The following is a 22,875-nucleotide window of genomic DNA, read 5'->3' on the forward strand; positions in this document are numbered from 1 at the left end:
TGCTGGATGCCTCACTGCTGGATGCCTCACTGCTGGAACTCTCTTTACTGGTTTTTGCCTTCTTGGCTACTGAGCTAGCGGCTTCAGTCTTGTCAGTGATCGCTTTGCGTTTCCGAGATTGGGGTGATCTAAGTGCATGCAGATATAAAGTGTTAAAATTTCACAGGTATATGCCACAGATATAATTTCAAGTAACGGTTATGGTTAACACGCAAGTAAATGTTTTTTTTGAACACAAATTACATTTTAATGACAAAATCTAATTGTTATCCATGAATCTTTGAATGTACTAGATTACAACTAAACAAGTAAGTCATTTCTTGAGAATCTAGTTGTTTACAGAGAACACCTGCTATTTGCAGGGGACATTGACCCAGCCCTGCTGCACATAACCGTGAAAAAAAATCACTTTTGACAGTGTACGAATCGCATTAAAGGATTGCCAATGTAACAGGACATCTCAAACACAGATGAAGAAACACCATCAATAAATTAAAACCAACAAAAATATTGAAATTCAACCAAATGGCCCAAAAGGAATACTTTGTTTCTGCCTGAGCACAACCCCCCCTCCAAAAAAAAACCCGCAAATCTCTGAGATATTTAGCAAATAACGAAAATGGGGTTACAGAAAAAAAAACTATACTTATGTGATTTTATATACATGTCCAATATATAAAAGCAGACGGACAGAAAAGTGAAGCGGCCGTACAGGCGTTCTGCATCAGATCCAGGAAGGAGCATACAAAAACTGTAAATGCAGGTCTGCTTAACCTTTTCCGTATCTTTTTTTTTCCTCAGATCTCTTTCCTGCACAGGTCTATTTTTCATTTTAATGTCATATTTTCATGCGTTGCGGTGTCCAAGAAAGTCGTAGGACAGCGCAATATACAGTAGGTAATTACAGTATTCGCCAGTTAGACATTGCTGGTTAATCCGTGGTATCTTAAAACCCTGTTTATTTCGGGTGACGATGTGAACATTGAAACAAAATATTATTGTGTTGCTTTTGGGAATAGTTTTTTGTGTTTTGTTTTTCTTAATTGAATAATGGCTGTCGAAACCAGAAAAGGGTAAACCGTATATCTGCAAGGGATATGACGTCTTATGTGCAACAAGCCCATTCAGAGAACCTTCAAAACAGACTATGGCTGGGGAATTGATCGAAATGTAATTGTTTCAACTTTCAATTTAAACTATGTGCCTTGGTTCGGTAAATGTTGGATGTTAAATCATGCACGCTTGAAATGTTTTAAAACTGAACTGTACATCGCATCACTTCTAAAATTGCAAGATTTCAAATATGAACAACTCACTTCACCCAAAAATCGTAGATGTTGAGAAGACGCTCTTCATTTGGATCCTGTGGACTCTAGTAATACAAACACATGCACAAACACAAGCGGGTGAGTTCCCTGAACTTAGAACGCTGTACAAATCTAGTTTTGCACAAGATGAAGTGGAACAATTCAGACTACACGAGCAACGTGCAAGTGGTAGGTTGGGACCCGGTAATCCACGTGCTAATTTCCCACATCGGCACAATGGTCTGCCTCCAGTTTCTCATAACACGCCACCGACCACCTCCCTGACACCATGATATACTTACCACTTTAATCTGCTTGACAAACTGCTGAGCCGCCTTGGTGAACTTGTTCTCCAGCAGAAACGAGTAGACACATTTGTACAAGTCGCTCGGGACCGACTTGTGCGCCGCCATCTTTACCACGCTGGAAATGGAGGGAAGTGACCTAAAACGCTTCAGCACATGCGCTTGCGCATTGTGAAGACAACAAATAGTATGATAGCTTGTCAGTAGACGACCAGAGAGTCGCGCATGCGCAAACGATCAGTCTATGTAATCACTGACTACGGCAATTACACTAAGTCAAAATTGGCCATCCCCCAAAAATTTGCAGTGCGCGTTTGTAAACACCATCCATCCTTTTCCTATTCGGCTTTTTCTAACGGAGGTCGTGGCCGTGCTGGAACCTATCCCAGCTGACTTCGGTTAGGAGGTGGGGTACACACTGCACTAGTTTGCAGCCAATCGCAGGGCACACATACCCGAACATGCATTCACGCTCACAATCACACCTAGGGACAAATTAGTGTCCATTAACCTGCATGTATTTTATTTTGAGGTGGTGGGGGGCAATGTGGGAAGAAACCGGAGTACCCGGAGAAAACCCACACAGGCACGGGGAGAACATGCAAACTCCACGCAAGAAGGCCGGAATCGAACCCTGCACCTCTGCACTGTGAGACCAACATGCTAACCTGTCGATCACCGTGCCGCTCTTCGTGAAGACCTAATAACAGGCTATCTATCTGTCTATCTGTCGTATATTGTATTTTAACTAATAACCAGCAAAATTCAACATAACATTTCTAAAAAATAAGTAGAGTTGGATATTACCTCCTCATTCAAACTCGACTTTGTTTTGTGTACTCATCTGATAAAAGTAACTTTAGAGTTTATATTATTTAGACCGTAGCGGCTCTGCGCCGCTGATTGCGCTGTTAATAAAATTTTATTTTGTCTAAGTGTAGTTGCCGTAGTTACCTTTCAAAAATGGCTGACTTCGACACATGCGCGACTCACATCGTGCAGGGGTCACGGGTCGTGTATTCACAGCTCTCTTTCGTTCTAATAAAATCAAGCAATTTTGTTTTCATACCAGAATTTTATTCCCAAAAAATAATATATAGCAGAGATGTTCAGTGATGTCTTCTTAAAAATTTTGACTCAAATTACACATGCAGGCGCAGGATTTATACGTCACCGTGAAAGCCCTTTACCCTCGTGTCCTATCATGGTCGACTTTGCCAGGATTCTGAAAATGGCAGCTACCAATTGACCATCAATCCATCCTTTCGTGTTAATTCTTTACATCTTGACCGACTGAAACAATGCCACGCTACGAATTGGCTCTTATCCTGAAGGCGATGCAACGGCCGGAGACGGCAGCGGCTCTCCGGCGGACAGTGGAAACTTTAATGGTGCGGGGGGCTGTGGTGAGAGACATGGAGAATCTTGGAGAGAGACTCTTGCCTTATGTGATGACCAAACACAACCAGAGACACCGCCGAGGATCATACTTTTTGATTGACTTCTACGCGGCTCCCAGCATCCTCACGGACGTTGTCGATCACTTACATCGTGACGTTGACGTGGTGAGGCCCACTGTGCTGAAGAAGGACACGCAGAGTTCGAAACAAACATGTTGTGGTTCTCAACAGTGATGGAACGTACGTACGATAATAATATTATACTAATAGTGCAATTAGAATTATGGTATTTGATTATACTTAGAGGACCAATGGACCATATACACAATGGTATATCCTGAGAGGTGTGTCTGATGGGCAAAATTTGAGTGTTTACATTTTTTGAATTGGAGCTTAACATTGGCCATGCCAAATCACCCATGTGTTTAACCAAACGGATTTTGATTTCAATGAAACTTGCTGCAATTGATGACGGTGATGGCATAACATCACACAGCATTCCATACTTAGATTCTGTTTTGTTCCATCACAATCAACAAATACAGCAATTTTCATTAAAATCAAGATACGTTTGGTTAAATATTTCCGATTTTTGTTGGGGGGGGGTTGATTTGGCATGGACTGACTCCATTATGATGTGGCTGGACAGTGTAGAAGTTACATTATAAATAACAGTGTTATGAGTTTTTCACAGAATTAACAATGTAACATTTCCATGTTTTGATCTTGTAGTACAATTAACATGCTTATTTTTAAATTACACAAATGAAAAAAGTGTCTTAATTGGCCATAATTGAAGAAAATTTTCACATTTTGTATAGTTTTATTTGGGGCGAAAAAAGACATTTGAGGTCAATGTCTATTCTGCTTATGGGGATTGTTTCATGCTGATTAGGTTGTAACTTAACCTTATATTTATTTTTTAAACAGGTATTTGCAGTTCATATCCAGAGGATGTGCTGTGTGCTGCTTCTTTGACCTCTTCCATTGCCGTTGAACCGAACTTAGCTGTGATGTGATAATAATGAAAATAATTCTAATAAACATCTTTTGTCATTATTATGGTGGAAATTTGTGCAGCTTTTACTATCAGGCATTCAAAAACATTTTTTCAAAACGTAATACTTCTATTGTAGCACCATGGACCATGGTGCTACAATAGGTGTGCAAACTGACAGCTGTAATACTTGACTGACTCTCATTAAAGTTGCATGTGAATATAGTCACATTTAATACTGTTTCAATCTATCATCAAGCTCTATTTGCTGTGCGTTTCAAATCAAATACAGCAAAGTTGGCCAGCCTCCTTGACAAACTTCAGAAAGACAAAAAAAAAGGTCAATCAGTTTGTTATTGTCTTCTACACACATGAGCTCAGCAGGTTAACTCTTAGAAAACAATTACATTTCCATGGACTGTTTTTTTCTCATTAATTTCAACATTATCTTTCAGTATTTTTTTTTTATCATAAAAAATGTGAGCATATCTACTGTATGCAAATGCATGCAGTTCCTTCCTGGAGTTTGTGTGTTCTCCCGTGCTTACATGGTTTTCTTGCGGTACCCCAGCTTCCTTCCACATGTTCATTGGAGACTCTAAAATATCAATTATTTTAAAGCTGAGTGACAATTTAGGGTGGACTTTGTCTCTCCTACTTAAAAACACAAAACATCAAAAAGCTTGGAGAAAGAAAACACATGAAACGTACATGGTGTCAAATGGGAAGACGGCAGTCACTCCTGAGTTTTAAAGGCCAAAGAGTAAAAATGTGACATGAAAACCTGCAGAGTCGGGGCTTACCTCAGAGGCAGCCTGTTCCACAGCTTTGGAGCTGCTACCACGAAAGTCCCCACCACATCATTTACCTGTTTGTCCATCTTTAGGTGACAGTCGATTTTCACCCCAAGATTAGTCACTGCGTTGATTTGTGAGGATAAAGTGGTTCAGATCATGGATGGGTGGAAGTTTTGAGCCAGCCATGCTTCACCATCTTTGAGGCATGCAAAAAATAAATAAATAAATAACAAAAAACCTTTTAAGGACCAAACTTATTTCGGTGTAAGGGCATGTAAATTTAACTGTAACTGCATAAAGTGGAAACGGATGCCACGTTTAATAAAATTGGGAACAAGTACAAGGATTGAGCCCTGGGGCACTCTGCAATTGAGATGCACTGTAGAGGACAGGCTTTAATGACAACACAGTGCTCCACGTAGGAAAACAAAATATTGTGATCCACTGTGTCAAACGCTGAGGTGAGATCTAACAATTCACCAAGCTATGTTTGCTGTGCTTTTAACAAACGGCAACGTTTGTCAAGCACCTACAATTACCTAATGGAAGGTGGATGAATTAAAGGTCAATCTGTAAATGCCATAGCTGTTATCTTCTACTCACATGATCTCAGCAAATTAACAGTTAGTGGTGGTTCCCAAAATTTTGGCTTATGTACCCCCAAACCTTTTCGTTATATCAAGAGTAGTACCCTCTTACTCATACGTGTTGATGATTCTCTAAAAGTAGAACATGATACATTTGAAAAGAAAATTATTTTGTTTCATGTTGTTTTCAACTTGAAACAGGAACAAAACACTGATCAAATAATCATCAGACCCACTACTGTATAGCAGTTTTACTAAGCCAAGATTTGAACTCCAAACCTCAGAGCTGTTACATCGACGTGCCAGCCACTACATATATCCAGCAGCTGAATTCATACATTTATACTAAAATATTCTTTCAATGAAAGAGTATAGAAAATATAAAACGAATAATTAAAAACGCAATGCTAACAAATGTGAAAACTTACATTTCATGCATTCTTGGCCCATGTGTAATCATGTAAACGAAAAATTTAGAAATATGTAAAATACATCTTTTAAAACTCAAGGTTGAAAGTGCACGCACATCCTAAAATGAAGGAATCGAATGTGGTACTCTGTACTTGTAGCAATCTTGCTACGGAACAGAAAGCTGGCTTGGCGGCGGTCACGAGTCAAGTGACTGTTAAGTCACATGTTTATGCTGAGTAGTCAGCTGACTGGCAGCCATAAAGGCTTGAACACAAGTCGCTGCTTGCGTTTTGCACTGGAAGCTCTTACCTCCAGCGGTGTCACACTGACGAGCCAGAAAACAGCGGAGTCATGCTGCTTCTCACTCTCCTTTTCGTGTCCTCAGGTAATGTCCAAACTCATAAGGAAAATTGAACATTGATACATTATTAGTCATATACGGAAGTGGCAGTGAAGTCCTTTTAGGTTGTTAGCTATTTATTAAAAAGCGGAAGCGACACAGTGTCGCCTTCAAAGACAATACACACCAGTAGAACACAAAACGATCGACTGCAGCTGCTACCACGAACTTGTTCGTATAATACCCTTGTCGTACATTTCCCCAAGTGTGTAAATTGTATGACTATAATGTGTCGAGGTTAAATATTAATTGGCGCTTCCTGTTCAGATAGCGTTGTTAGCATCGAAGCTAGCGGATGGTTAGGAGACGAGCCCCACCAGTTAAACCATGTTTTTATTTTATTTTTTTCCACCGCAGAAATAAGGCATTTAGAGGTTTACTACTCATTTAAATAATTCATTTATTGATATCTTACACTCCTGCACTGCTGTTTTTTTTTCAATTTTTTGGTCACGTGTGTCTTGACCTTATTTTCTGTGAATGTTGTTAACTCTCAAGTCTCGTTATGCTGAAAAGGGAATTTCGTTCAAAGTTAGCTGGCACAAACTTTCATTCAGCATTAAAAGGGGGCGAACGCCTGCTCTGGTTTCCTTCTGCTTGTTCCTGTTTCGGCTGCACCGTTATGACAACATTTTTCAGCTACCCTGCAAGATAAAAGACTTGCAGTACAGTACTTCTAAATAAAGAGGTCATATGACGCATATTTTGCTATATAGCTGCCCTTTTAATAACCGGACTTGAAAAATTCATTTTTATTGCTTAACCAAATCTACACAGATATTTTGGTTTCGTGTGTTAAGTGCTTATCTTTTCTCCCAATTCTCGTGAGACTGAGAGTAAACACTTACTGTATTTGTTCTGTAGACTTTGAACGTTCACCTTCTTGAATTTTCTGCAAAGATATTCACTAATGGCTTACTTAGTCCAGAAGCCTCGGCCCACTAATATATCTCTCCTTGCACAAAATCCTGATTATTAGCTTAATCTTAAGCCTTCTAAAGAGGAAAAGTAGTTTTTGTTTTTGGACAGTCGGTCCCCCTTTCCCGCTTTTTAAATTTTATTTTATTTTTATAATTCTTTCAGGATTATTTAGTGAGGTTCAACCTGGAACACAGCCTGTTATTTTGGCTCTATGGTCACATGACTGAAGTGAAGGGGGTGTGCGGTTTCAATCTGTTTTGCTAAACCACTATCTATGCAGCCGCTTGCTGATATTTTTATAGTCCTGTATACATGGTCTTCTTTCCATTTTCCTTTAAAACACATTAATCAAGCACAATCTCTTCTATGACTGAGCAACCTTGTTTTTTTTTCTTTGATTACAATGTCAAAATTTTTCATAAGACCTTCGTTAACTGCAAATGCATTTTGCTTAACTGTGATAACTAGAAACTACGTTCACACACACACACACACACACACACACACACACACACACACACACACATGCACACACAAATGCAGTATATTCTCAACGTCTTACTTTGACAAGTAAATCGTCCTACTCGGATAAATGGAGAGAGTACTGTTTGAAAGGAAATTAAACTCTAATAAAGGCTTAATGTGTTTTAACATTACCGTTTCTAACTGATGATGATCTTTAAAAAATGTGTACTTTTAACTGCTTATTTTCCAGCGTACATGTTCTTATCATTGTTATGGCTGACCTCTTTTCTGGGGTTGGTCACGTGATGTTTGCAAGATGATCCCTTGGGCACTTTGACTAGCAATTTAGCACTGTTGCATCACTGTACGACAAGTGACAAAGAACATATTACACTGGTGTCTGCAAATGAAGAGACATTTGAACCATTTAATAGACGACTCCATGCGAGCCATAAACCCTTTGAAAATCTAAAATGAATATCAATATTTTTTTCCTTTTTCTTTTCAATTCTGTAGCAGAGAATTGTTGAAAGCGAAATGTCAGCCCATCCGCCATTTTGTACGTGGCTTTAATATTCGATATGAATTGCGCAAATAATATTGGAAACCTGATCTAGGATAACATCATACAATCAAAAGCAACAACTTTGTTTAAATCTACTGAGTTTTACTTGATGGATCTCCAAGAAGGAAGCATACTCACAATTTGCTTCACTTTGCCACATCCAATACGGCTGCACCGTCGACGCACTCAAGAAGGCGTCTTTCGATATGTAATGTAAATGTTGTCGATGAGAATACTTTCTTGCGGCTGTCGCAAAAGGCGCCATTCAAGATGGGATTGGCAGTGCTACGCGAATGTATGGAACAAAGTAAGTGCTATGTCATCTGTAGGTATTACGCGAGCAAAAAGTAAAGTGCCCATCTCTGCACATTCTGATTGACCCGGATCGATCTTAAACTGCTCTTGTCTGAACCTCCTCTGAAATATCCGTTTGGTAATTAATTTTAGCCAAATGTGGAATCCCAGACTGCTTGATTATAAATGTGTGGCACAGATAAAAGCCAAACGGTTGGAATGGATTTTCTTGTTTTTCGATGGAAGTGGTAGTCTATAACAGATTGTTCATCACCTATTTTGCAGTTGGGGCCACCCCTCTGCTGGGCACAGAGCAGTGTGCCCGTGGACCCTCTTACTGGTGTCAGAATGTGAAGACTGCGTCTCTGTGTGGTGCTGTGACTCACTGCCAGCAAAACGTCTGGAACAAACCCCAGATGGTGAGACTCCTCTTCCTTTGTGCATAATTACTTCCATTTTCCTTTTATCTGAGCCAGTAATTATATTTTGTATTTTTCCAATCAAAATTAGACATTTCTAACACTCCTAGAATTGTCTTCTTTAAATGACACTTTTTTTTTTTTTTGTAATCTTGTTCTAGAAAAGCGTGCCGTGTGACTTGTGTAAGGAAGTGGTCATGGTAATTTTGCAGATTTTGAAGGACAATGCCACAGAGGTATTAAAGAATACTTTCTAATTGACTTTCTATGCTTTTATTCATATATTTTCCCAAAATGTTGAGTTACTGGTGTGATTGCAGGCTGAGGTTCTTGGTTACCTGGAGAAAGCCTGCCAGCTCATTCCGGACAAAGGTTTGAGTGCTGAGTGCAAGGAGTTGGTTGACAGTTACTACCCCATCATCGTGTCAATCATCATTGGAGAGCTGGTGAATGGTCTTCTCTCTCCTTTTGAGTGCAGACTGCTTTGTCTTTAGTCAGTGAGATAAATGATGCTGCTACCCGTATGAGTGTCGATGAAAAAGTGTCTTGTCCAGAAAGTGCCAAGAGCTGACCTGATGGTATTGATAGGGAAGTGATTTCAAGTTCAAGTTGAAGTGGAAGTGGAAGTGGAAATGGAGAAGACATTATGCAAGACAGAGCCTTGGAACAGGCCATTGTTGCCACACATGCTTTATGCTTTCACACAGGATGTGTGTAAGTGTTGTTCATTTTTGTTTTTTTGTTTTTAGGAAAATCCTGGTGTGGCTTGTGGAGCCATTGGCTTGTGTCTCTCCCAGCAGTTGGCCCTGGCTGAATTTCACGAGCAGCTGATGTCCAATGAGATCCCACAGATTGACCTCTCCAAGTCAGCCACACCTTTCCTCCTCAATGTGCCTGGGCTGTTGTACCCACAGAAAACCCCCAAACCAGAAACTCCAGTCAAAGTATGCTCTCGGCACTGCTGTCAACTTGTACGGTCAGCAACGGTCATTAAAAATTGTCTCCTTTCTCTCCTTAGGGAAGTCATGATGTATGCCAGGACTGCATCAAGTTCATGACTGATGCACAGTCGGAGCAAAAGGACAATCCCTCATTTGTAAACTCACTTATTGTGAAATTTGAAGAGAATTGCGACAAGATGGGACCTGGTTTGTCAGATATGGTGAGGGCAACACACTATTGTTTACAGTTTTCTGTGTCTTACCACCTCCCACAAAATATTGATACAACCAGTGTAGGGTTACAGGACGAAATCCTTTTATTGTTCCTTTTTTTTTTCATTTCATAACAGTCATCACAACACTACAAATAGTGAAGAATCTAAGCTTTATCTGTGTTTATTTTAATGCTAGTCAACCTCTGATTTGTTCAAATATTCCCATTAAGAATATCCATGCAATATCTGTACTATTATTAAAAATTTCACTCCATGCAATGTTTTACAACACATTTCAACATTGATGGTTGTCATACAAATCAGAAGTTAAACCTTATGTAACAAACATTAAAATACTCATAATTGCTAAATGGCTAACAATAAGAAATGTAGCTGATGCAACACACGCATGGCTTAACGTCTACTGTCATGCAAGTATGACATGAATTCAACCGCTGGTGTTAAAAAGTAACACACCAAACTTTATCGCCACAATTGACCAGATGGGCGCAAGCTACTTGTCAGCTAGCGTGGAAAGCTAACATAGGTCGACATTCGTAATTTTTTTTTTCCTTTTTGGACAAAACTGATGACTCAAGTCCATAATACAAGTAATAGGTAATCAGTTATTTGTTCACAATTGGTCAGTAGCAGTCTAAAAAAGCCAACAGGAACCAACAGGAATCGGAACAAGAAAACAGGAAGTGTCAACGTACTGTGATACAACTGGTAACTGAAGTCAACATAGTTTAACAGAAACAGTACTACTGTGCGATTACCCACCAGGCTACTGAAACGTGCTTGTGAATATTCTCCTTCATCCAGGTCATTTCATTCTCGGGGCATTGAATGGAAGGCACCTGGATTGTTCTTGTTTCATCGGTCGAAGGCTTGGTTAGAAATGCAACCAGCCCGAGTTAGTGTGGAAAACCCAACTCTTGAAGCTCCAAGTTGGAGGGATGCCCCAAACCACAAATAGTATCATTCTTTTGAATTGGCTACTGAAATGTTCGATAATGCTGGAAAAAAAAAAGTATGTGGACACCTCCAGAGTCTCTGCTTAGAATGAGCCCACTTGTTTCATCCCAGAGTGTGGAGTGTACAGTGTGTAGTCCACGTTCTTCTGGTCTTCCCATTGACCTTCATAAAGAGTTGCAAAAAAACAGTTAATTGTGTAGTAATGTCTACTGAGGTGCAGTTTAACTCATTACACGCAAGGCATAATTTTTACAAAATATATTTTTAGAAATGTGCATTTCTTTTCACTTTTACAGTGTTCCAAATTTCGATTCCGCTGTAATGTAATCAGAAAGTTTCACTTTTGGGGGGAAGTGTCATAGAACCTTTTGAGATCTTAGCCCTAAAGTGTTAAAAAAAAAAAAAAAAAAAAATCAGTTCACCGCTTTGATTTTAAAACGTCTACGCCAGGGGTGTCAAACATACGGCCCGCGGACCGGATACGGCCCGCAAAGGAGTTTAATCCGGCCCGCGAGATGATTATATAAAGCATGGTGTCAAACATACGGCCCGCGGGCCGGAACCGGCCCGCAAGGAGGTTCAATTAGGCCCACAGGATAATTTAAAAGTGAAAAAAATGCATTAAAGACAGAATTAATATTTTTAATAAGGTGCAATTCATTGAGTATCCGCAAGGGGACACTGTTTTGATCAGAGAAGAAGACAACAGCAGCCTCAGTCCGTCACTGTGACAGACCCATGACAGCAGACGCTATCAATAGCACTCTCTCTCGGCACTGCTGTCAACTTGTACGGTCAGCAACGGTCATTAAAAATTGTCTCCTTTCTCTCCTTAGGGAAGTCATGATGTATGCCAGGACTGCATCAAGTTCATGACTGATGCACAGTCGGAGCAAAAGGACAATCCCTCATTTGTAAACTCACTTATTGTGAAATTTGAAGAGAATTGCGACAAGATGGGACCTGGTTTGTCAGATATGGTGAGGGCAACACACTATTGTTTACAGTTTTCTGTGTCTTACCACCTCCCACAAAATATTGATACAACCAGTGTAGGGTTACAGGACGAAATCCTTTTATTGTTCCTTTTTTTTTTCATTTCATAACAGTCATCACAACACTACAAATAGTGAAGAATCTAAGCTTTATCTGTGTTTATTTTAATGCTAGTCAACCTCTGATTTGTTCAAATATTCCCATTAAGAATATCCATGCAATATCTGTACTATTATTAAAAATTTCACTCCATGCAATGTTTTACAACACATTTCAACATTGATGGTTGTCATACAAATCAGAAGTTAAACCTTATGTAACAAACATTAAAATACTCATAATTGCTAAATGGCTAACAATAAGAAATGTAGCTGATGCAACACACGCATGGCTTAACGTCTACTGTCATGCAAGTATGACATGAATTCAACCGCTGGTGTTAAAAAGTAACACACCAAACTTTATCGCCACAATTGACCAGATGGGCGCAAGCTACTTGTCAGCTAGCGTGGAAAGCTAACATAGGTCGACATTCGTAATTTTTTTTTTCCTTTTTGGACAAAACTGATGACTCAAGTCCATAATACAAGTAATAGGTAATCAGTTATTTGTTCACAATTGGTCAGTAGCAGTCTAAAAAAGCCAACAGGAACCAACAGGAATCGGAACAAGAAAACAGGAAGTGTCAACGTACTGTGATACAACTGGTAACTGAAGTCAACATAGTTTAACAGAAACAGTACTACTGTGCGATTACCCACCAGGCTACTGAAACGTGCTTGTGAATATTCTCCTTCATCCAGGTCATTTCATTCTCGGGGCATTGAATGGAAGGCACCTGGATTGTTCTTGTTTCATCGGTCGAAGGCTTGGTTAGAAATGCAACCAGCCCGAGTTAGTGTGGAAAACCCAACTCTTGAAGCTCCAAGTTGGAGGGATGCCCCAAACCACAAGCTGAAGTCTTATGCGATATGCTGATGTCTGTTTGTCGTTAGCGTTTGCAACTTTAAAAAAAAAAAAGTGACCTTGGAAGCACACGCAGTTCTCACTGACTGACTTGTCGCTCTTCCTCTTGTAGTGCAAGCAGTATATTAGCATGTATGGCAGCGATGTTCTTCAGAAGATCTTTTCTTTGGTGAGTCCCTCATTGTCATGACATACCTAAAAGTGACTCATCGAACATGTCTATTCATAAAAACTAAAAGGACAAGATTTTGTTCGAATTGGTGAAGCTCGTCTGACCTGCTGAGATGTATATCTCTCCCCCAACCCCCTTCAACATTTATTCACCCTTTCATTCAAATCCTTTCTTTTTCCCTTTTGGCTTTGTGCTGCTCCTCAGGAACAGGTAGGTCTTGTATGATCACACTGGAGCTTTTTAACCCTTAGCTTTTGCTACGCATATTGACCTGTGCTAGTGTTACTTACCCAACGCTGTAGTGACTAATGTCATCGAGTTGCACTGCCTTAACAGACCATAACATTTTGCTGCTTTTAATAAACTGCACAAGGATTGCTTGTTTTACCACATCAAGTAAGCATACTGAATATGTGATGGGTTCTTGAGTCTTGTAACCCGCTAGAGCAAATTAGTCTGTTGTGACTTGCATTGGAAGCACCATCTTGAATTGACTGTACATCTGTTTTCTGATTTGGGGCGGATTTGATCCAATACCTCACTCACTGCTGCACAAATGTACACTGAAGGATTTGCATTAATGTGAAGTTCCAGCAATTTACATTACCGTATATCTTAATTTAACTTGTGCATGGGGGATTAAAAATTGTGGAATGGTATGCGGGTTGCATGGATGTAGCATAAGGGCGATCTATGGCAATTTGAAACTTTTTCTCTCCACAGGATCCCAAGGATGTCTGTTCCATTGCTGGCTTCTGTAGTGCAGGCAAAAATTCCACTCCTATGTTGAAGCTGCAGGCTGCTAAAATTTTACCTGCCTCTAAGACGGTGCCTGCTCTGAATCTTGTTCCTGCCACCAAGGTGGAATCTGCTAAGTTGACTAAAGTAACCAGTCAGGTTAGATGCTCTTGTTATTTTTAATTGGCTGAAACAAAATTCCATTTTATAAGACAATTTCATAATAGCTGTGTTCTGTGTTCCAGCCTATGGTGCGAGTTCGGGATTCCCCTACATGTGTTCTATGTGAGGTTGTGATGGAGCAGTTGGAAAGCATTTTGAAAAATCAGTCAACTGAGGTAGGATGTGCGTACATAAAGCTAACAGTTGTTTATGTAGTTTCTGTTACACATGAATCCATCCTCTACATTTGTCCCAGGAAGAGGTGGTTGCAGCTTTGGAGAAGGTTTGTGATTATTTGCCCGCCTCCATGACTAATGAGTGCAAGGATCTGATCAGCACCTATGGCAAGGCCATCTTTGAGCTATTGGTGCAGCAGGCTGACCCAAAGACTGTTTGCACCATCCTGGCACTCTGCAATAATGCCAGACCTGCATATATTCGTAAGTGCTCGTTTTGTACATCCATCCATCCATTTCCAACACCGCTTATCCTGTACAGGGTCGCGGGGGAATACGGGAGCCAATCCCAGCTGACTGCGGGCAGAAGTCAGGTTACAGTCCGAACTGGTCGAAAGTCAGTCGCCGGGCGCACTTATAGAGACAAACAAACATTCACAGTCACTGAGTGGGAACCGATCCCACACTGCCTGCACATAAGTCTGTATCATGTACCACTACACCATCAGCGACCCTCATTCCATTGAATGAAAGCAAAAAGTCCCACCCAACACTACAACGTTCTCCATGATGCTGTTTGATCTTCAGTTGGGTTTAGTGAACATGAATGTTTTAAACAATAGAAAAAAAAACCCTCTTCAAATGTTTATATTCAGAGGTTCCATTGTTTAAACGGCTGCATGATGTCTGGTGGCGATGTGTTTTCGTTATTTAGAACATAAGGTTACATTTATTTTTAATTTGTTTTACATGTTTCATTTTTGTGGTGAAGAATTGTTGTAATTGATTACAGAGGGTAAACGTGTCCACAAGCAAAGGTACATGAAATGGAAATATACATATTTGACTTACTGATTTAAAAATACATTTACATACAGTGAAAGACCAACCTTCTGGTTTTACAAACACTAAAAAAACTCTTTCAGAGGTCTGAAAGTCTTAACCCTTGCTCATGTAGACAAAAAGTCATTAATACCTGCACATCTAATTTAGCTGTGTGTGTGCATATTTGATGAACAACATCTTAATCTTGGAATTCAAACTTGAAAATGCACCAAGTTGTACTGTACTCATGATCTAAAGCCACGACTCATTCCAGCTGCCCTTGATAAGACTACCTTCAAAGGTGTTGCCTACTGCAAGGTGTGCAAGCTGGCTGTCACCTACATAGATGAAATCCTTGAAAAGAATGCGACTGAGGCACAAATTGAAGAGGCAGTGAGGAAAGTTTGCAATTACTTGCCCGCCTCCATCCAGACAGAGGTGACAAGATTCACATCAAACTATGTGAAACATCTCTTATTCTGACTGTCATGTTAAGTCTTGTTTGCCAACAGTGTGACCAGCTGGTTCAAGAGTACGAGCCCATGCTTGTGCAAATAATTCTTCAGACGCTCGACCCAGACTTTGTGTGCCTGGTGGGTATATTGTCGTTTTCACCATGTTGTGTAGGTCGGGAAAGTTTGGTCTGGGCCAGTCAAGCAGTGTTTATGTGTGTGCATGTGTTAAAAGCAAATTGGCGCCTGTCCGGAGCCTCTGCGCAGACTGATGGGAAGAGAGCTCTGCGCCTTGGGACCTTCATTCTGGTGCAAGAACATGGCGACAGCAGTCCAATGCGATGTACGTCACTTGCACATACACTACTCTATTGAGTAGAATTTCTGTCAAATGTTTCAGTGATTGTTGCACAACTTGCAGTTCTCTCATAAGGAGCTCAATGGCAAAATGCTAACAGGTGTTTGATCTGTGTATTGAACAATACATTTTCTGGTTGAGTTAGAATCAGCATTTCACTTGATTGCATCATTAGACAAAGATGGACGGCACCCTACAACTGATCAACAATGTCTTGCTACTGTCAGGCTTCAAACAGGATCTTCCCTGAGGAAAGTGGCAACTAGCTTAGGCACATCACAGAAAGGCACAGAAGTGGACATCCTTGAAAATGTATTGGTCAATTCATGGATCAAACACCTGGTGTTAATTTTGCCATTCAGATGGTTGGAGAACAGAAATTTCTGCAAAACACTGAAGCACGGAACATGGACATGTTTTGCAATGATCAAATTAAGTTCACCTGTAAAGTTACTCGTGCATTTTAGGTTTATTCGGAAATCTCACCTGAGCGCTAAATATAACTTTTTGTGAATAGATTTATTATGATTAGTATTATTCATATGGATGCATTTGAATTACAAACTGAAGTAATCCTAACTTTCAGGGGTCTCGTTTGTCTTTCAGGCGGTGGCTCACTGCAAGCGCCACATGTGGGCATAGAAGAGGATCAGCACCCACTGACACGTCTTAGGGAATTAACTGCATTGCTGCTTCCTACTTCAACTGTTCATTAGTTTCTCGACTAGACTAAGTGACTGTATAATTTGATGTGATTTGTGGAAAGGGACAGGACTTTTTTTTTTCCCCCCTTTGGGGTAGGGGTGGGGGTGAATTACATGTACACAGCCAATTTATCACTTAAGATTTTTCAGTTTGGCATATTTGAGTTGTATTCGTGTGCTTGCTGCATCTGATATGTAGTAACGAAAGTTAAGTTTCACATGTGGTACCGTGTCAAGAGCAGGTCATTGTTATGGCTTTTTCTCCTTGCAAGAGCAAACAGATTACCGGTATGTATGAAAAATGAGATTTAACCTTTTAGCAGCATGTCGAAGTCTCAAGAAAATCTGTATTTTGTCAGTCATGTTTTATTGTGATGTTTTTTTTTAGGAGATAATGTGGCCTGGAGTTTTCCTTCCATCGTTTGCACTTTCGCAGTGGTTTGTAACTGGTAGTTTTTACACCAAGCATCTTCTCTTCTGCATTAATACTATGAGCCAGCTGTAAATTGATCAGATAATTTTAACGATTAAAATGATCCAAATCCCTGGAACTGAATGTGTCATTTAAACTTTCCGTAAGTGCATACAACTTTTAGGAAAATCTTGACTATTGTTTTGAAATCAGGATGTTGGATGGGAGACTGTCTCCCACAAATGTCAGCCATTGATTCCAATGTTGTTTATTTTTTGTCCCCTCCCCCCAATACTCCACCAGACTAGGTAGCCAATGAAAAGGTCAGATTTTCCTTTTAACTTGATTTGCAAATTGAAGTGAACAGAATCCACCATAAATGAAAGAATACGCAACAAACAAAAGGAGTCGCAAGCTATTCACATTGCTTTTGTGGCGGTATCTCATGAGCAACGTGGAGGAGGAAGCTGTTGTGCAAGGTATGTCATCAAAAACAAGGCCTTACAACACGTGTTGAGCCATTTGAGCAACAAACACCCAAATGTTGCAGTGGAAAGCATGAAAATGTGAGTATAGAGTTCATCCACATGTACATGCACATGTAAACTGCACTATAGCTGCTAATACAGTACCTAGCTATGAGTCACTGGACAAAAGCATGCAGTCGTCATTTATTTGATCATGCACATTTGCAAATTGCAATTATGCTATAATTTAAAAATTATGTTCACACTTTAGGGCATGTTATTTCCGAGACGGTCCATTTTTAGTTAAGTGCTTTTTAAATTTTGCTCTGCATTTTTTTTGTACTGTTGAGAATAAATGAAAAAAAAAAGTGTTAAAATGTTGAATTAATATAATTATATTTGTTGTCAGTCACAATGCTTTAAAAGTGATGATTACTTGCTTGTACAGTATATGAATGTACTATCAAAAGGCCCCTTGCAGTTGAAGCCAGACGGCAGCCATCTTACATTGCTCCTGTTACTAAATACTTTTGTTTTTACATTGAAGACACTGTTATGAGTGCGTGTTTCATGCCAAGATCACGGAGGGAGCAATGTGAGCCTCTTAAAATAACCAATTTCATTCTTTGTATCGACTATTCCGAGTATATTATCTCAATACAGTAATGTGAATTATGACTGGCAAAGTTTAGGTTTACATATCCCAGCCACTTTTTCCTGGTGGGATTTGATTTCATTTCATTGTTGATTTTGACAACATGATGCAGTCCAATCTGTGAGTAGCATTAAGTTATGCACCTCATATAAGAGAAAATTACAAATTGTTTTCTTAGCGATTAAATTTGCATGTAGCACTTCTCCCAGACTTTTGGTACAACTATATGTCATACACGGTGGCAATTTCGCCGTAGAGTCAGAAAACAACGTGAAAACGCCGTGTGGAGAAATATGTCTTCAAGCGAGCAAAGTGGTTGGCAACGTAAGATGGCGTCCTGACCGTAAGCGACACATTTAGTAATTTCATATACTGTATGTCTGTTGCCAGATTGAATTTCAATAAATAAATACACAAACAAACAACGTTCTCCTCAAAAATCTCCCGGTCTTCCATGGGGGTAAAAAAGAAGAAGGTGATTGGAAAAACGAGCACCGGCAGCAGCTCTGAAGTGCGGAGGCTTCAAAATAGTGTGCAACAAGCATTCCCTTATAAGAACAGGGGAAAACAGCGAAGTGATGCGGACGATTTCTGTCACATTTAACAATGTGCACGGAAGAAGACAGTAGCGTCCTAATCTCTAATTTCAGGCAAATTCATACCTTATATTGAATACATATCTCTGCCGCACATCACTAGTGTATATTATATTTTTATTTTAAAAAAGCAAAAAACGAGAGAACCTCATGAAAATCGTTTTTTTTTGTAAGACCCCCCCACATATCGGTTAAGCAACTTCCTGAGCCCAAAGAAAGAAAAAAAAATACTGGCGCCGTACCTGTATACGTGTAAAATACATATATGTCCATTCAGTAATCCGTATTTGTGTGTGAACTGAAATGCGTCAATAACGTAAAGAAATGCACCAGAAAAGTCATAATTACCTTGTATATTTGTATGTATGTATGTATGTATGTATGTATGTATGTATGTATGTATGAATGTATGCATTACTAACTGTAAATAAATACAGCGATAAATGAGCGTGCCTTCAGTGTCGCGTGATAACGCGTGATAGCCTCAAAACAGGTCATGTATGGAGCCTCGACCGTGGCAATGAAATCATTACCAGGTACAGAGAGGTAAGACGGATATAAATTATGGTTCATAATTTTGTCGCTGACTCATTTTTCAGCAGTTTTAAGAGTAACTTTATTTTGGAACATCAATATCGGATCTCATTCTCAAACGTGCCATCCGGTATATTTTCAGAATTACAGTATTAATTTTTCCATTAAGTTATGCACCTCATATAAGAGAAAATTACAAATTGTTTTCTTAGCGATTAAATTTGCATGTAGCACTTCTCCCAGACTTTTGGTACAACTATATGTCATACACGGTGGCAATTTCGCCGTAGAGTCAGAAAACAACGTGAAAACGCCGTGGAGAAATCAATGTCTTCAAGCGAGCAAAGTGGTTGGCAACGTAAGATGGCGTCCTGACCGTAAGTGACATTGTTAGTAATTTCATATACTGTATGTCTGTTGCCAGATTGAATTTCAATAAATAAATACACAAACAAACAACGTTCTCCCCAAAAATCTCCCGGTCTTCCATGGAGGTAAAAAAGAAGAGGGTGACTGGAAAAACGAGCACCAGCAGCAGCTCTGAAGTGCGGAGGCTTCAAAATAGTGTGCAACAAGCATTCCCTTATAAGAACAGGGGAAAACAGCGAAGTGATGCGGACGATTTCTGTCACATTTAACAATGTGCACGGAAGAAGACAGTAGCGTCCTAATCTCTAATTTCAGGCAAATTCATACCTTATATTGAATACATATCTCTGCCGCACATCACTAGTGTATATTATATTTTTATTTTAAAAAAGCAAAAAACGAGAGAACCTCATGAAAATCGTTTCTTTTTGTAAGACCCCCCCACATATCGGTTAAGCAACTTCCTGAGCCCAAAGAAAGAAAAAAAAATACTGGCGCCGTACCTGTATACGTGTAAAATACATATATGTCCATTCAGTAATCCGTATTTGTGTGTGAACTGAAATGCGTCAATAACGTAAAGAAATGCACCAGAAAAGTCATAATTACCTTGTATATTTGTATGTATGTATGTATGTATGTATGTATGTATGTATGTATGTATGAATGTATGCATTACTAACTGTAAATAAATACAGCGATAAATGAGCGTGCCTTCAGTGTCGCGTGATAACGCGTGATAGCCTCAAAACAGGTCATGTATGGAGCCTCGACCGTGGCAATGAAATCATTACCAGGTACAGAGAGGTAAGACGGATATAAATTATGGTTCATAATTTTGTCGCTGACTCATTTTTCAGCAGTTTTAAGAGTAACTTTATTTTGGAACATCAATATCGGATCTCATTCTCAAACGTGCCATCCGGTATATTTTCAGAATTACAGTATTAATTTTTCGAAAATAATACATTGCGTTTTACGTTCCACGCCTCAAAAGGAATTAGGGGTAGGGGTGGGGGTGAATTACATGTACACAGCCAATTTATCACTTAAGATTTTTCAGTTTGGCATATTTGAGTTGTATTCGTGTGCTTGCTGCATCTGATATGTAGTAACGAAAGTTAAGTTTCACATGTGGTACCGTGTCAAGAGCAGGTCATTGTTATGGCTTTTTCTCCTTGCAAGAGCAAACAGATTACCGGTATGTATGAAAAATGAGATTTAACCTTTTAGCAGCATGTCGAATTCTCAAGAAAATCTGTATTTTGTCAGTCATGTTTTATTGTGATGTTTTTTTTTAAGTTAAGTTTCACATGTGGTACCGTGTCAAGAGCAGGTCATTGTTATGGCTTTTTCTCCTTGCAAGAGCAAACAGATTACCGGTATGTATGAAAAATGAGATTTAACCTTTTAGCAGCATGTCGAATTCTCAAGAAAATCTGTATTTTGTCAGTCATGTTTTATTGTGATGTTTTTTTTAGGAGATAATGTGGCCTGGAGTTTTCCTTCCATCGTTTGCACTTTCGCAGTGGTTTGTAACTGGTAGTTTTTACACCAAGCATCTTCTCTTCTGCATTAATACTATGAGCCAGCTGTAAATTGATCAGATAATTTTAACGATTAAAATGATCCAAATCCCTGGAACTGAATGTGTCATTTAAACTTTCCGTAAGTGCATACAACTTTTAGGAAAATCTTGACTATTGTTTTGAAATCAGGATGTTGGATGGGAGACTGTCTCCCACAAATGTCAGCCATTGATTCCAATGTTGTTTATTTTTTGTCCCCTCCCCCCAATACTCCACCAGACTAGGTACCCAATGAAAAGGTCAGATTTTCCTTTTAACTTAGATTTGCAAATTGAAGTGAACAGAATCCACCATAAATGAAAGAATACGCAACAAACAAAAGGAGTCGCAAGCTATTCACATTGCTTTTGTGGCGGTATCTCCTGAGCAACGTGGAGGAGGAAGCTGTTGTGCAAGGTATGTCATCAAAAACGAGGCCTTACAACACGTGTTGAGCCATTTGAGCAACAAACACCCAACTGTTGCAGTGGAAAGCATGAAAATGTGAGTAGAGTTCATCCACATGTACATGCACATGTAAACTGCACTATAGCTGCTAATACAGTACCTAGCTATGTGTCACTGGACAAAATCATGCAGTCATGTCATTTATTTGATCATGCACATTTGCAAATTGCAATTATGCTATAATTTAAAAATTATGTTCACACTTTAGGGCATGTTATTTCCGAGACGGTCCATTTTTAGTTAAGTGCTTTTTAAATTTTGCTCTGCATTTTTTGTACTGTTGAGAATAAATGGAAAAAAAAAGTGTTAAAATGTTGAATTAATAAAATTATATTTGTTGTCAGTCACAATGCTTTAAAAGTGATGATTACTTACTTGTACAGTATATGACTGTACTATCAAAAGGCCCCTTGCAGTTGAAGCCAGACGGCAGCCATCTTACATTGCTCCTGTTACTACTTTTGTTTTTACATTGAAGACACTGTTATGAGTGCGTGTTTCATGCCAAGATCACGGAGGGAGCAATGTGAGCCTCTTAAAATAACCAATTTCATTCTTTGTATCAACTATTCCGAGTATATTATCTCAATACAGTAATGTGAATTATGACTGGCAAAGTTTAGGTTTACATATCACAGTCACTTTTTCCTGGTGGGATTTGATTTCATTTCATTGTTGATTTTGACAACATGATGCAGTCGAATCTGTGAGTAGCATTAAGTTATGCACCTCATATAAGACAAAATTACAAATTGTTTTCTTAGCGATCAAATTTGCATGCAGCACTTCTCCCAGACTTTTGGTACAACTATGTCATACACGGTGGCAATTCGCCGTAGAGTCAGAAAACAACGTGAAAACGCCGTCGAGAAATCAATGTCTTCAAGCGAGCAAAATGGTTGGCAACGTAAGATGGCGTCCTGACCGTAAGTGACATTGTTAGTAATTTCATATACTGTATGTCTGTTGCCAGATTGAATTTCAATAAATAAATACACAAACAAACAACGTTCTCCTCAAAAATCTCCCGGTCTTCCATGGGGGTAAAAAAGAAGAAGGTGATTGGAAAAACGAGCACCGGCAGCAGCTCTGAAGTGCGGAGGCTTCAAAATAGTGTGCAACAAGCATTCCCTTATAAGAACAGGGGAAAACAGCGAAGTGATGCGGACGATTTCTGTCACATTTAACAATGTGCACGGAAGAAGACAGTAGCGTCCTAATCTCTAATTTCAGGCAAATTCATACCTTATATTGA

The 22,875-nt window shown here is 39.4% G+C and overlaps 3 protein-coding genes and 1 long non-coding RNA gene across 6 annotated transcripts in view; 3 read left to right on the plus strand and 1 right to left on the minus strand.

Moving 5' to 3' along the window:
- Positions 1–2,525, minus strand: part of nolc1 (nucleolar and coiled-body phosphoprotein 1) — a 29,493-nt gene extending 26,968 nt beyond the window's left edge. Inside the window, exons 1-4 of one of the 2 annotated variants that reach the window (XM_019870345.1) lie at positions 2,420–2,525; positions 1,610–1,773; positions 1,317–1,372; positions 26–128 (exon numbers count right to left, since the gene is read on the minus strand). In XM_019870345.1, coding sequence (XP_019725904.1) covers positions 26–128; positions 1,317–1,372; positions 1,610–1,720 — 270 coding nt within the window. In that variant the 5' untranslated portion in view covers positions 1,721–1,773; positions 2,420–2,525. Of the gene's footprint in view, positions 1–25; positions 129–1,316; positions 1,373–1,609; positions 2,106–2,419 lie in introns of those variants that run through there. The other variant, XM_019870346.1, reaches the window with a different exon arrangement.
- A 240-nt stretch (positions 2,526–2,765) lies between these two features.
- mrps6 (mitochondrial ribosomal protein S6) lies at positions 2,766–4,108 on the plus strand. The gene is made up of 2 exons (XM_019870398.1): positions 2,766–3,252; positions 3,943–4,108. The coding sequence occupies exon 1, from the start codon at positions 2,914–2,916 to the stop codon at positions 3,244–3,246; it is 333 nt and encodes a 110-aa protein (XP_019725957.1). The 5' UTR covers positions 2,766–2,913; the 3' UTR covers positions 3,247–3,252; positions 3,943–4,108.
- Positions 4,109–6,054: 1,946 nt separating this feature from the next.
- Positions 6,055–17,102, plus strand: psap (prosaposin). 2 transcript variants are annotated; one of them, XM_019870375.1, is made up of 15 exons: positions 6,055–6,189; positions 8,735–8,868; positions 9,030–9,104; positions 9,189–9,314; positions 9,618–9,812; positions 9,887–10,030; positions 13,077–13,133; positions 13,341–13,346; positions 13,860–14,033; positions 14,120–14,212; positions 14,293–14,476; positions 15,312–15,475; positions 15,550–15,630; positions 15,725–15,832; positions 16,454–17,102. In XM_019870375.1, exons 1-15 carry the CDS (start codon positions 6,156–6,158, stop codon positions 16,487–16,489), a joined length of 1,611 nt encoding a protein of 536 aa, XP_019725934.1. In that variant the 5' UTR covers positions 6,055–6,155; the 3' UTR covers positions 16,490–17,102. The 2 variants fall into 2 exon arrangements, with proteins under 2 accessions (XP_019725934.1, XP_019725936.1); XM_019870377.1 differs by lacking the exon at positions 13,341–13,346.
- Positions 17,103–20,583: 3,481 nt separating this feature from the next.
- On the plus strand, positions 20,584–21,228 carry LOC109516145 (uncharacterized). Its single transcript, XR_002168305.1, has 2 exons — positions 20,584–20,739; positions 20,918–21,228. It is a non-coding gene; the product is annotated as an uncharacterized LOC109516145 (long non-coding RNA).
- Positions 21,229–22,875: the final 1,647 nt, after the last annotated feature.

This window comes from Hippocampus comes, unplaced genomic scaffold, assembly GCF_001891065.2.
Source record: "Hippocampus comes isolate QL1 unplaced genomic scaffold, H_comes_QL1_v1.1 scaffold76, whole genome shotgun sequence".
NCBI lineage: Eukaryota > Metazoa > Chordata > Actinopteri > Syngnathiformes > Syngnathidae > Hippocampus > Hippocampus comes.